Source organism: Penicillium antarcticum (assembly GCF_028974205.1).
Source record: "Penicillium antarcticum strain IBT 31339 chromosome Unknown utg000005l_segment0_segment0, whole genome shotgun sequence".
Taxonomy (NCBI): Eukaryota; Fungi; Ascomycota; class Eurotiomycetes; order Eurotiales; family Aspergillaceae; genus Penicillium; species Penicillium antarcticum.
The window spans coordinates 1,216,994-1,230,754 of record NW_026695303.1 but is presented as its reverse complement, the minus strand read 5'-3'; the positions used below and the strand labels follow the sequence as shown (position 1 = coordinate 1,230,754).

Here is a 13,761-nt window from a genome sequence, read left to right as displayed (position 1 = left end):
CTCTATGAGATATTACTGACAGCTGACAGAGTCAATCCTAGGATACCCATGTCCCCAACGTGCTAGGAAAGACCCGCCGAGATCAGCTGATTCCAAAATGTATAAAATTCCCCGGCAAGGACATGTTCCATTGACTTTCCAGCCTCGCGCAGCCGAGATCCGTGTGGTTTCCACTCTGTTAATTATAGTAACCTTGGGGGCTAAATGAATGATGAAAGGGGAATGGGGCAGTGAGGTAGGCAGCATCATTAAGTCATACGATGGAGCAGGGGATAAGGATCATAAAACAATACTGTCTCAGTAATAACTGACTATGTATGAGATCGGGTGGATATGCAATAAACAAGAAGACGTGTACACCTGTATGTTCTGGTTCAATGACTGGTCGCTATGGCGATGCGGTGGGGGGAAGCAGATCCATCGGGGTGCAGCTCAACCCTAAAGGTGGGGGAGCCGCGACAACTTGACAGAACCTCACAGCTGAAACCGGATTCACAAAGTACGGTAGTGTGCCTATGACGATCTGATCTGGACCTGATCGCCAATAGTGTATTGGCTGTCCCACTTCGGGAATGCAAGTATCGGAGGTGGCTGGGGATCTGAGATCCACATAAGTGCCTGACAGGGGTTGGGTGTACAGGATTGAGTTGCTATCTGTGATGGTAGTAGTGAATATATTCAAGAGTAGATCAAGTATAGAGTATATAGAAGTGAAGCAATAGAGGTTGAGGTTGTAAGTTAAAGGAGGAGTTCATTGTTGATCTGTTGATGTTGTCACGTATGGTAAAATACCCGAGTCCAGGCCAGGCGCCAGGGGTTGCAGCCAATGAATGACCCGATCTGATACACCCCAGCCACCCCCAATACTGTAGACATTCCAATATGTTTTCTTCTTCTTTTCTTTTTCTCTTTCGCACTTGAGGCACCGGCTTGAGTCTTTTGAACACCTGGGACTCAATCGCCATGTCGACCAAACTCACCCATACCAAGGTTAACCATGCCGCCGGCATCTTCGCCGATATCTCCGTTGATGGCCCTATCATCGGTACACTGGTTGCCATCATTGATCGCGCCAAGAACCTGCCAAATCGCAAGACCATGGGAAAGCAGAACCCGTACTGTGCTGCACGATTGGGCAAGGAAGCAAAGAAAACACAAACAGACCTGCGCGGAGGACAAACCCCTCGATGGTAAGCTAGGACACGAACTGTGGAGGGGATGTGAGCTGACATCATTGTTTAGGGACTCGGAACTCCGATTCACCGTACACGAATCTCCAGATTACTTCAAGCTGAAGGTGTCCGTGTTCAACGACGACAAGAAGACCGACATGATCGGCGAGACCTGGATTGACTTGCACAACTTGATTATCCCTGGTGGAAGCCAGAACGACCACTGGCACCCATTGCAGTGCCGAGGAAAATACGCAGGAGATATCCGCATTGAAATGACCTACTATGACACACGAGAGCAAGATGAAGCAGTGCTTGAACGCAGACAAGAAGCCGCAGACAGAGTTCAGGGCAAGATCCCCAGCGCACCCAGCAACACTGGATTGTCTGGCCCTCGGCAATTGAAGGACGTCAAGCGCCGGCCTTTGCCCAGTGGTCCACCTGGAGCACCAGCACCGGCACGACCAGCGCCTCTTGAACACGTTCAGTCTGCGCCTCCACCTCTTCAGCACCCAGTTCCGTCCAGACCGGCGATTCCTGAGCACGCACACTCCATGCCTGTTCCTCCAGAGCCTCTTGCATACGCTCCGAGGCCCGTACCTGCAGAGCCTGTATACGAGGAACTCACCTATCGTGCACCGTCCCCTCTGCCTCCTCCATCTCGAGGTGGATACGATGCTGTTGATCCTTATCAGCAACAAGAATGGGTAGAGCAAGCCGTGGTGGCCCCTCTTTCCAGCAGAAACACTCATGAAATCGCATATCCTGCCCAGGAAGTCTCTGAGAACACATACGACCCGCGTCCTCTGCAACCGCGGAGCCAGTCTGACTATGATCAACCACCCTCTGGAGACTACCGGTTAGCCAGACAAGAGCCGGTGTATGAGGCAGATATGCGGGGCAGAATGTACAACCCTGGACATCAAGATCACCATGTTGAGGACCCTCGCTACAACCCAGATCCTGCATCTTATGGGCCTCCGTCGCATGCATATGAGCTACCAGCTCAAGACTTCCCTAGGTCGGCTTCCTTCTCGGGCCCTGTGGATGACCCTAGATACCATCACCACGTCGTTCGGCCACTTCAACTGATGGGTCGTCCTGAACATCACCCCGAATACGCCACGATGCAACCACGAGTTGAAGATGAAGACGAGGATGGGATGATGCCACCTCCACCTCCACTCCACCGATCCCGAGAGCCGCAAACTCAGATGCGCACCTCCAGAATTTCCCCACACACTTACATGCCTTATACGCCCAAGCAACCTTCTTCAAGGCCACCAAACAACTTGCCATCCTCCGTGTCTACGCCATCTCATCTGATGGGACATGCGTCAGCCGTGCCAGTAAGCTTGGTCGCCGGCTATGAGCCAGAAGATGCATCAGAGAGGGCAGCCTTTGAAAGGTCGGTTCGGAGACGCAGCTCGCATTGGGATGACGAGATGATGCTGTCTGAGGCGCCTCCTGTGACCGCACCGGTTCTCTACGAACCTCCCATCCACCCCCTACGAACTTCCCCTCGTCCTCTTGCTGAGAGACCGACCTCCAGTAGAGGTGGATCTGGATCTGTTAGCCCCGATATGCGCGCAGTGACCCGGAAGTCCGTCAGTCCACGCCCTACATCTTCAGATAGCCGTGGCGGTTCCTCAATTCCTTTCTCCCCCGACTCCTACAGCACCCTCAACCCTCACACGTCTCGTCCCCCAAGCAGAGACCCCTCGCCAGGCTACGACTCGCCCTCTCACTCCAGAGACTCTCTGGTGCGCGCCAAGGGCCAGCCTCCACGAGACGTGGACCAACCAATCATCGGAGACGACGGACGCGAGATCGATCCAACAGACCATCTCCCAACCGATACCTGGGCCCCAGAGCCAGAAAGGAAGAACCGCAAGCCGGAGGTCATCATCCGATTCAAGCACTCACCCCGCCCAACATCACGAGGCAACGAATCAACAACCTCCCGCGCCGCAGGCCCACCGCGTGTAGGCTTCAGAACCGAAAATACCTACGACCGCTCCCCAAAGAAATACACACCAACCCACGTCCACGCCAGCTCAGGCTCAATGGTCCGCACACCACCACGTATGGACTACACACACGGACGGTCAGACAGCTACACCGACAGTCGCAGCTACAACACCCCGACATCAACCGAGCGTCCCCGCTCCTCCCGTGGCTCCGTCTCTCCGTCGCCTAGCGCTCGCTCTCCACTCTACGATTACAACACCGGTCCCCCGATTCCATCCAAGGTGCCCATCACCCACGGTAGTCCCAGCTATCCTGTGATGTCCGGTAACCCCAATGGCCGCATGGACGCATTGAGTCGCGAGCTTAGCACGATTGACATTGGATCTGCGGGCTGTAGTCCTGGCCGTGGAGCGATTCGCAAATATGTACCTCGGGCATCGGCGTCTATGGGCTATGCCAGTTAAAACCGTTTCTGCTTTTGTTCGTTTTTCGCCCTGATTGCATGTTATGACTTATGTACTTATGTACTGCGACGTGGATCCTGGGTTATACTCGCTTCTGGTTTTCCTTGACTCTTTCTCAGATTGCATTGGTTTCTTTTCTCGATATCCGGCAAAGATGGCGTTTGGCTTTGGACTTGGTTTTGTGAGATTTACACACTTTGGTCATGTACACATAACGGAATAGCCGATGATACCTTGTGGAAATGAATCTTTGATTTCGTTTACGTACATTGAGCTTTGTGCTATAGGTTATTCTATGAAAAGTTAGTCACGATACGCTTCGGTGATTTTGAAGCCATTCGCTGGTCCTGTAGCTTAGAAGTCAAGAATATTTGACTTGAACTGTAAGTACATAGTGTCGGTATAAATGACCAGAGCTAGATTGTTCCACTCGGGAGTATGTTCATTGCTATTGCTATTAGTCATGTTGCCCCATGAATTGTGTGTACGAAGGGGTAGTAAACAGGCCTTTTTGCCATTTTTCATTGGATGACTTGCTATTACGGTTACCACTGATTCCAACATAGTGCCATTCCTTTCTCTCACTCCGGTGTCCAAATGACAATTTAGGGGCTTACTCCGTACCAGACAGCGCAACCAGTTACTTACAATACTTTGCTTGCAGAATATACCCATGAACCTGCTCCATTTTTAGCTTGTCAGCCACAGTTTTTTTTTTAACGCCTTGTGACTCCTTGGTTATCAGAGCAAACGTACAATGAAGTTACTAGGCTCTCCAGTGGAATTTCTGCCTTGTATGGCCTACACTCCTTTCGATGATGATAATGATGATATCACCCAGGGCTAGCCAAAGTCCTACAATCCTTAGTCCATTGTCATGATACTACGCTTATTGTGGTACGGTATCGATAATTAGCGCAGGAAGCGGATTTTATAGTATGTTAGTTAACCCAGTCTGGGGCCCCAATTGGGTTCACAAACAATGCAAACATAAATTATGCAAAAATACACATGTTTTATGGTGGGGCCGCACGTTCCACCAGAAGTGTGGAGCCTTCCTGCTCTATATCAACAACTTCAAGCATGACCTGTCAACATCCCCTCCCTAAATTATGTGATATTAGACGCTACCGAATTGTACAGTAAAAGGCCAGGGTGACCTGTCGCTGCCACCGGAGTTGCGAAATCTTTCTTTCTTTCTTTCTCTTCTCGAGGTTTGTCATTGTTGTTATGTTCATCTAATGACACTATTTACTAGTCAGTCTCTTGATTACCCGTCTTGTCTACGTCAAGGCTCTGGTTCTCTGGCTGTGAGCCTTGAATCCTTGTATAAGCTCATCAATGGCAGCTCGTGAGCTACCCTTCTTGCTTGAGAGCTTGTATCTCTAATTATGCCCTTCCTTATTCATATATTCTGATGCTCAAAGTCCATGAGCACGACGTGAGCACGCATCTCATTCATTCCGCGTCTGAGTATGACATTCCAGTCTGACATCATATTCCTGTACCGTTTACATAAACTGTCTATCCTGTAAAATCCTCAAACATCCATTCAGGCCTATGGAGTGTAAGCTACAAATAGCCTCACTCTGGTATTACCACAAATCAGGTAGCAAAGTCAAGTAGAAAGACGTTCCAAACTTCAATGTTCTTCTGTTAAGCTCACACACAAATACTCAAGTCTAAGCCTTGTAGCTCGTAGGCAAATTCCCTCCCAGATCCCTCGTCTCGAGCAAATCGAGCAAACGCGCCTTGAGAAAGTGAAAGCAAACATCATCCAATTCTTCTTCTTCTTCTTCTTCTTCTTCTTCTTCTTCTTCTTCCTCTCCCTTCCTCGTCACCGATCATCTCTTCATCACCACTCTTCCACTGCTTGGGACTTGCATCACGGTATGAGACTCATCTATCATCAGGTATCCTCACAGCAATACCTAACCTTATGCAACCATCACAGATGTATCCAACTCGTCAGACCAACTCTGGTCCGGGCAGTCCACAGGGCCACCAAGATCAAGCTGCACCCAGGTACGTTAACAAAGCATCAAGGACTTCATATATCTCATCACACTTTCACTTCCTTCCTTTACCCTTTCATCATCAAGATCGTCGTATATCTCATCACACTTTTACATCTACCATCTCCTTCTTGTCACATATCTCATCCAACTTGCCACCTGAACACAGCATCTTGTTGTTTACGTGATGCCTCTTCAAGATTCGAACAGTCCTATCTCACCTGGCATCTGATACTGGATGCCTCGTAAGACATCCTCTTCCATCTTCATCATCATCATCATACCGGAACATCTTTCACTTCACACGCTTTGACCCTTCCCTGAGATACCTTGCCTTGAGTTCATCCTTTCACTGAATTCTTTCCTACCATGATCTAGATATCACCTACTAACACTTAGTGCTTAGTCATCCGGGCTTCACTTCTATCAACCTTGCACATGGTTGTTTCGAGGACAAGCATAATGAGTATGTACATGCGCTTTTCTCTTTCAGCGTTTACCTCACTTCCACTGGTCATCCACTACAACTGATACCATCACTCTCTGAAAATTTTTACTAAAAGTTTGCGCTTAGGAATCCTGATTTTTCTGACCACAACTCCGATGAGGTCAATTATGATCATACTCGGTATATATGTTTGTCTCTTAAACATCTAGTTTACCTTCCATGTCCTTGCACTGGGAATTCTGCCATCACAATCTGAAATCCATCTACTAACGTTCTGAAGATATGCTGGTCTCACTGCACCTGCACCCGGTACAGCTGAAATCCTAGACGAAACATGGTATTTAAATTTGCTTTTTGAGCAACTACTTCACCTTCCAAGTCCTTACATTGGAAACGATATCACAATCTAAAAATCATCTACTAACTCACTGCGTCTAGGAACTCTGATGTCACTTTGCGGACCCCGGATGACCCGGTTAACGATCCACGGTATGTATATCTGCATTTTCTTACTGTTCTCCTTCTTGAGCATGGTAATCCATCTGTTGGTATACAAATGAGGAGGGATTAAAAGCATACAAGATGTTGCATGAGCATGCTCTCGTGAAGATGTTTCAGCTTCATGGTTCTCTCAGAATGAGATCCTGAAGTTCAGTCAGCTTCACAAGAGTCGATTCAGGAGATATTCTTGTCACTCTCAACTACTCTTCATTTGCATGCTCCATGCTCTATCTCCGAGCATTTCTCTTGATTCTTGTCTTCATCTGCCTTTTCTCATTTCTCTTCTACTAACTCATCGTCTGAAAGGATCTCTACTGATCAGATTTCATCGATCCCTGCAGTTCTCACTACCATTTAACTGGCACTCTCCATGGTCCCGGCCAAATCGATCTGTAAGCATACAAAACAATTCGATGCCTTCCTTGTCTCCATCTCACAGTCCTACTTCTATTTCATACGCTCTCTTTTCATCAATATCCCTTGCTGCTCACTTTTCAAGTCTTCACTCGGCTTGTGACAGGACTACACTGTTTGAATGAACTTAACTGACTCTGTTCTCTTCTACAGTCTGAATCAATCTTTCCCTGGTTTATTTGGTTTTGATGGACCCTCTACACGCCACCCCTCCCCCCCATACTTTCCTCGTCCGGCCTTGCCGCCTCTCCCGGGAGTCATGGGCGGCATTAATGCGGCGCACCCTGGTTACATGCCTAAGTTCACCAATTCTTTGTCAAACTCTGATCGATCTTCATATGCTAATCCACGCACAACTCGGAGGAGATATGACCCAGCGCTTGGAGCTGCCTCGAGGGAGGAATACGACCGGCTGAATCCATACAACCGGAACAATCGCTCGAGAGACGATCAGCCGCCCACGAGAGCGCGGAGCAGGAGTCCTGACACTAAGCTCACAACTGCGGGCGCTCATCGTCCCCAATTCCCCATGCCTGACTCCGTTGAGTGGCCCAATCAATGGCATCCCGGCAAATCAACTGGAAGTTATCAAACACCTTGCTCAGAGGGACCGGTTTCAGGCAAGCAGCTTGTGAAATGGGAATCTGAAGAATCTAAGGATCCGGCGTGCGAGTTCTCAGCTCCATGTCGCATGAGGCCCTCGCCCGATGGAATGCATTGGAGAAAGGTTGTCTCCCATGTCTTCGGCCGCAACAAAGCCTCGACAAAGCTGTTTCCTCAGTACGTCTGGGTACACTACTGTCGCAAGCACTATCAGCGTGCTCGTTACCGTGCCGATCAATGGCCCTTTACCCAGTGCGACCTCCTCCTCGAGTCACTGAATCGCATGGAAAGCTGGGGTGGGGTAGAGAATTTTGAGTTGATCCTGCGCCGCAGGGAGCAACTCCGGGTTGAAAATGAGCCCTCCGTCCACGGAGACGAGCTTCAAGCTTCAGGAGGGAGAAATGCGTCAAAATCGAGGAGAGAACCACGTACATCTCTCGCTCTGACGGCTCCCCAGCGGAGCCGTAAGCATCCTACCGCAATCAATGCACCTGTTCCTCTATGGCTTCGCGGACTGGTGGGGAAATCGAAGTCGTTCACAAATATCAGAGAAACGATCGAACATGTGCGGTCATACCTGGGCGACCTGCGCAAGGAAGAGCGAGAAGAGCAGATGAGTCTGACTATGAGCCCCAGCGTCACTCTTAGTCCCCGACATGCCGCAGGCAAGTCACGAAAGAGGCCCGCCAAGTCGACCGGATTTAGGAACAACCAGCGGCTGCAGGCGAGCCGTGTTCGTTTTCCCGACGTGGAAATCCTTCCTACGTTCAAGCCTTGGGTTGTGGAAGCCGCTTTACGTCAGCGATCAGCTTGCAAGAAGGTGATCAAACAAGAGAGTCAGGACCACGAGGTTCCGGACGAGGAACAAGTTGTTGAGCTGAACGATGCTCACGACACAGTGAACCCTCTGGTCGGTCCTGGTGTTGCTGATCCTGCCAACACTCATCTTGTGCGTCCTTGTGTGCTAGAACACATCCCGAATGCTCCTGTCGAGGCCGAAGCTGCTACATCTGCTGCTGAGCAGGTTCGGCTATCTGAGAACCGTGGACAGTCCCGAATAGGGAGAGCGGGCACAAATAGCGGAAATTCGGATAGCCAGCGCCGTCGCAGTCAGCGTGTTTACATCGAGTCACTAAACAGGGTCTCCAATCAGGGATCTATCAAGAAACCTCGCGAGAGAAAGCGCTAAGATGACAAACAGCCTACGAAATGGCTTTTGACTAGCCTGCTCCCTGCATCGGCTTCAGATTGGAAGAGGTTTGCGATGCTTTTCTTTTCTTTTTCTTCTCTTTTCTTTTCTTTTTCCTTTCTTTTCTTTGTTTATCTCGGGGTACCTGTTCATATCTCTCCTCAAGTTCGTGTTTCGAGAAATAATGGTTTATCTAGCCGTTGTATGGGGTCTCTCAACTTCGTGTGAAACCGCAGCGAAATTCACATTCTCGAACCCTTCTCATTGTTGACTTATGACACGCTTGGTGGTTCCAGTGGTTGTCGAATACACTGCAGGGTGGGATTTTCCCAGCAATTGAACTGATAGCTTGAGCCAGATGAAACTTCTTTCCTCCCTCTTATGGAGAAAGATGCTTTACAAGTTCGGGTTTGCAAGCAAGCGGCGAACTAATGATTTCTCTGGCTGTCGGTTCTGACTCTCGAGTCCATGGCAAACAATTTGCAAAGACTGGTATCTCACACACTTTACACTTGCCGCCATGAAGCAAATGGAAGAAGCTGATGGCGGGAACTCTTGGACATTCGTTATGTTCTGTTCTGCCTCTGTTTTCCTTTTTTTCTCCCCATTTATTTTGCCATCTCGAGCACACAATTCGGCTCTATCATTTCGTGTTTTCGAACAAAATCACAACCATTCTTGGTTTGCCTGGTCGTCGGCATTCGGTCGTGAGGAACCGTCGTGCCGCAAAGATCAACTTTTCGCGTCAATCCTTGAACCTCATCCATGAGATTCCTAATTACCTCACAATGACACCCCTGACACGCTCGGTGGATCCCGCAAATGTTGCAGCGGCGTCTATGCTGGCCGGTCTGTTAGGTGTTCGCCTCGGCCATCGGCTTAGGTATCGACCCCAATTAAGTGTTTCTGTTTTGATTTGTTTTTCTTTTTTTTCCTTCATTTCGGGTTTTCCATGCAAGATCCCCGCAAGTTTGTGGTTCAAAAGTTCGCCAGAACAAGGCAAGACTTAGTTTGTCTAGACGTCGGTATCGGGTCTCGAGGACACAGGCCAGAGATGCACAAGGGCCGGATTTTTTCTTCGCCATTACGCACAAGAAGTGCCCGCATATTGGCCTTCAAGGAGAATGGCTGGGTTGGAACGGTAACCGATTGGAACAAGTGAGACAAGTGAGCAGCGGAGAAGGGAAAGACGAGGAGAAGAAGAATTGGCCCGTGAAGACAAATGAGTAAGGGGGGGGGGGTATGAGCCACTAATTGTCATTACTGCTGCTGGTGGTGCTCTGGGCGGCTGATTTTATGTTGAACGAAGGGGTCTCTGTTTGGGTGGGCAATGCTGCTTTTTTTTCGATATTCGCTTTGTTCTAGAGGTACATGTATCCCGATCTTCACTAAGTTATTGTTTCTTGTTTAATGTATTCAGTGCGCAGAGGTAGCTGGGTATGCTATGTTATGAAGATTCGCCTCTCTCGAAACGAGCAGATGAGCACCATGACATGCAAATATCTTCGAGCTACATGTATATTAATGTACGACAGTCATGTGTTCTATTGCGATACGAGAAAAAGGTTAAACGAATATTTTCATGCTCGACAATCAACACATACTCCATACAATGAGCTCAACCCGCATCAAATAGCCCTAGACCACGCTTGCTGAAAAAAAAAAAAAATACAAAATATCCGAATGCAGCAGAAGCCAAAAAAAAACCTATGCAACCGCAACCACAGCCACTCAAGAAAAAAGGCAGTATTAACAGGGGAGAAAATTAATATATATATCATGATCGTTTTGTGTATGAACAAGAGAGCCGGAGCTGGATTCCCATCCCCATCCCCTCCATGATAATGATAGTGATAGATAGTCAAGCCTGGGTCTGTTTCTAACTCGCCACAGCCAGCTGGGCCACGAGATCAGACGCTACATCCAGGAATGGGTAGGGGCTGGTGAATTCCTTCTCCTTGTTCATGAAACGCTTGCTGATGGGGTGCCAGTCTGTGTCGCCGTTGGCGCGGATGACGTTCTGGTAGCCGTCGCATTTGAAGTCGACCATGTAGTTGTTTTCTTCGAGTTGGTACAGCTGTATGTCGATGAAGACCCAGACGCCGTAGGTAATATTCGGGAGTCCGCTTTGTTGGTTGGCTGAGGAGGCTCCTGATGCGAGGCCGCTGTCTGGTGCCGAGGACACGTGGGAGTCTTTGCTCTTGTCTTCTGTTGGGGCGGAAATGCCTGAGATGTTGAAGCGGCGGCGTAGTTCTTCTAGGTCGCTGCGGCTGTTGTAGACGCTGGTGGAGGCGCCTGGAGCCTTGATGCCTTCTTTAAGCAGGCGTGCGCGGATGAACCAAGGATCCTTCGGGATGTAGTAGTTGGAGGGGAGGTCGGGATATTTGCTTTGAAGAGGTTTGGGCTTGTCAGGGTCAGGAGTCGCATCAGGGCCAATGTTCGTGCCTGATTCGACCGGCTGGATGTCCCAGAGTCCACCCTGGGCGGTGATTGCCCGGTACAAGTACAGCATGGCCTCGTAAGGCTGGTTTCGGGACCGGATACCAAATTGCCATTTGCGGCTTCTCTTTGGTTGTTTTTCGAGGGGTTGGCCTATTGGTGGCTCGAAGCGTAGTTTGTCGAGATCAACTACACTTCGCGAGTGGGGCTTCAGTGCCCGGGCTGTGGCAGCCTGCTCTTCAGCTGACATGTCCCGGTACGCAGCACCCTGACCATCTTGGTCAAGATGGGCGGCTTCTTGGCGCCGTTGCTCAAGCATTTGGTGACGAGCTCTTTGCTCTCGGTCACGTTGTTCCATGAGCTGGTCATGAACATATGGTAAGCTAGTGGGGAGGATCCGAACATGGCTGATGCGAGGTTCCTCGTCGGTATCTGTGTGTTGGGCATCCTCCGACGGCTTCCGACGAGAGACACTTTGGTTTCTGTTAACGACAGTGGCAGGAGTCGCCTGGGTTCGAGGAGCAGGTGCGCGATCTGCGGACGAAGGTGCAGCGCCTCTCTGCTGAGGGACATTCTGAGCCAACAAATTATCTTCCGTGGGAGCTTTTACAATTCTGTTAGCCAGTGGTCGTGGGGAAAAGGCCAGTGGGAAAACTCACAATTGGTCTGCATCATCTCATTCTCAACGACGATGGAAAACGCGTCCTTAATTGCACTGGGCTCGGGGTGTCGCAGTGCTTCTTCGATATCCTCTCGGCCGTAACCCATACTTCGTTCTAGCTTCGAAACTGCAATCCGGTGGATTTTATGCTGGACCGGCGCCGGCTTGGCGGGGTCAAGCTTGCCGTTATCAACCTTCTTCGGATCCACACCAGGCGCGATGAATTCCTCGGGTGGTGGTTGCAAGTAGGGAGGGAGGCCCTTGAGGAACCAAGGGTCCTGTCGAATCTCGGGGATGGTAATCCGGTGAACAGGGTGAACCTGGAGCATCGACCGGATCAAGCGGGCTGCTCCAGATGAGATGTATCCAGGAATGTGGAAAGTACCCGCGGCGATCTTCTTGAAGAGGGCAGGGATATAGTCATCATCAAAGGGCAATCGGCCCACCAACAACACGTAGAGGATCACACCACAACTCCACACATCCACCTCGGGCCCTGCGTAAAGCTTGCCAGAGATAACCTCTGGGGCCGCGTAGTTTGGACTACCACAGCTGGTCTTCAAGAAATTCCCGTCCGTCATAATATTACTCAACCCGAAATCCGCAATCTTCACGTTCTTCTGGCTGTCGATCAGCAGGTTCTCGGGCTTCAGATCACGATGGACAATCTTGTGTCGATGGCAGTATTCCACGGCGCAGATGATTTGTTGAAAGAACTTCCGGGCCTCGTCATCACCACACCTTCCCTTGCGCACCAGGTAATCGAACAACTCGCGCTCGGCATATTCCAGCACCATCACAATATCGGTCTTAGTGGCAATCACGGTATACCTGTTCGAAAGCTATGGGTCAGTCATCTGAAACCACAATGGCACACATGGATCGCGGGGACTCGTACAATTTGATAATGTGAGGGTGTCGGAGCAATTGCAAGTACTGAATCTCGCGCTCCACCCGACCAACCATATCTCGGGAGAGCAGCTTGCGTCGTGAGATGATCTTGAGAGCCACCTGCCGACCACTTGGCTGGTGAATGGCGAGCTTCACCTTACCAAATGACCCCTCTCCGAGTATCTTCACGGTCTGATACTGGTCGAGGCGCTGCATGTCCCGCGTGGTGGAGGGGGACTGTATCGGATCCTCATTCCTGCCGGTCGGCCTCGATGGCGGGGGCATTGCCATGGCGGAGGGGTTAGGAGGTGCCCTTGGACGACGATCACGGTCGGAGGGGCCAAGGGGGATGGCGAGGTCTTCCTCATCGAAAGCGGCGGCCATGGTAGAGTAATGACAACGTGACGTGATTGATTTTCCGGTTCGGCCGCTGCTGACTGTACAGGTTTTTTGGCTTTCTATTTTTGCCCTCAAAACATTGCCCGGCGCCAATCAGTTGAGTTGTCTTCTCTCCACAGCAGAACCGAGGGTGGATCTGGATGTCTAGCGGGGGTTTGAGATGGAGGGGTTGATGAGCGTGGAGGGTGGGTGATGAAGAGGGCGACAGGGGAGAAGGACGATCACAAACAAGCAACTTGTTCAATGAGGTCTGGAGCCACGACCTAGTCTGGGAGTCTGGGGAGTCCTCCCCTTACTAAGCTACTCCTCTCCACTTCAAAATCTCACGATGTTCCTCACGTGTGCGTACACATAGCCGCAACTTTTATTGTACATTTCCAAAATTTACTCACTACCGTTACTATATTGATCAATAGTAAAAGGCTCTCTAATTTAGTCGTTTACAAATGCAATCACCATTATTATCCTAACTATTGATATTGTTGTCTGTCAACTACCACCGTTCCGCAGAGATATATATGTCAGCCAGGACTTCAACACCCACATCTTATCATTAGCCCTAATGCACCTCTACACCTTATTTCTGATCAACTG

At 49.9% G+C, this 13,761-nt stretch overlaps 4 protein-coding genes across 4 annotated transcripts; 2 read left to right on the top strand and 2 right to left on the bottom strand.

Moving 5' to 3' along the window:
- Nucleotides 1-963: 963 nt before the first annotated feature.
- N7508_005104 (uncharacterized protein) lies at nt 964-3,607 on the top strand (the record flags this gene model as incomplete). The annotated part of the gene is made up of 2 exons (XM_058463170.1): nt 964-1,190; nt 1,243-3,607. The coding sequence occupies 2 exons, from the start codon at nt 964-966 to the stop codon at nt 3,605-3,607; spliced, it is 2,592 nt and encodes an 863-aa protein (XP_058319648.1).
- A 1,954-nt stretch (nt 3,608-5,561) lies between these two features.
- Nucleotides 5,562-8,777, top strand: N7508_005103 (putative pathogenicity factor; the record flags this gene model as incomplete). The annotated part of the gene is made up of 3 exons (XM_058463169.1): nt 5,562-5,632; nt 6,509-6,559; nt 7,139-8,777. The coding sequence occupies 3 exons, from the start codon at nt 5,562-5,564 to the stop codon at nt 8,775-8,777; spliced, it is 1,761 nt and encodes a 586-aa protein (XP_058319647.1).
- A 1,879-nt stretch (nt 8,778-10,656) lies between these two features.
- On the bottom strand, nt 10,657-12,206 carry N7508_005102 (uncharacterized protein; the record flags this gene model as incomplete). Its single annotated transcript, XM_058463168.1, has 2 exons — nt 10,657-11,819; nt 11,876-12,206. 2 exons carry the CDS (start codon nt 12,204-12,206, stop codon nt 10,657-10,659), a joined length of 1,494 nt encoding a protein of 497 aa, XP_058319646.1.
- A 520-nt stretch (nt 12,207-12,726) lies between these two features.
- On the bottom strand, nt 12,727-13,152 carry N7508_005101 (uncharacterized protein; the record flags this gene model as incomplete). The annotated part of the gene is made up of 1 exon (XM_058463167.1): nt 12,727-13,152. The coding sequence occupies one exon, from the start codon at nt 13,150-13,152 to the stop codon at nt 12,727-12,729; it is 426 nt and encodes a 141-aa protein (XP_058319645.1).
- Between the last annotated feature and the right edge of the window lie 609 nt (nt 13,153-13,761).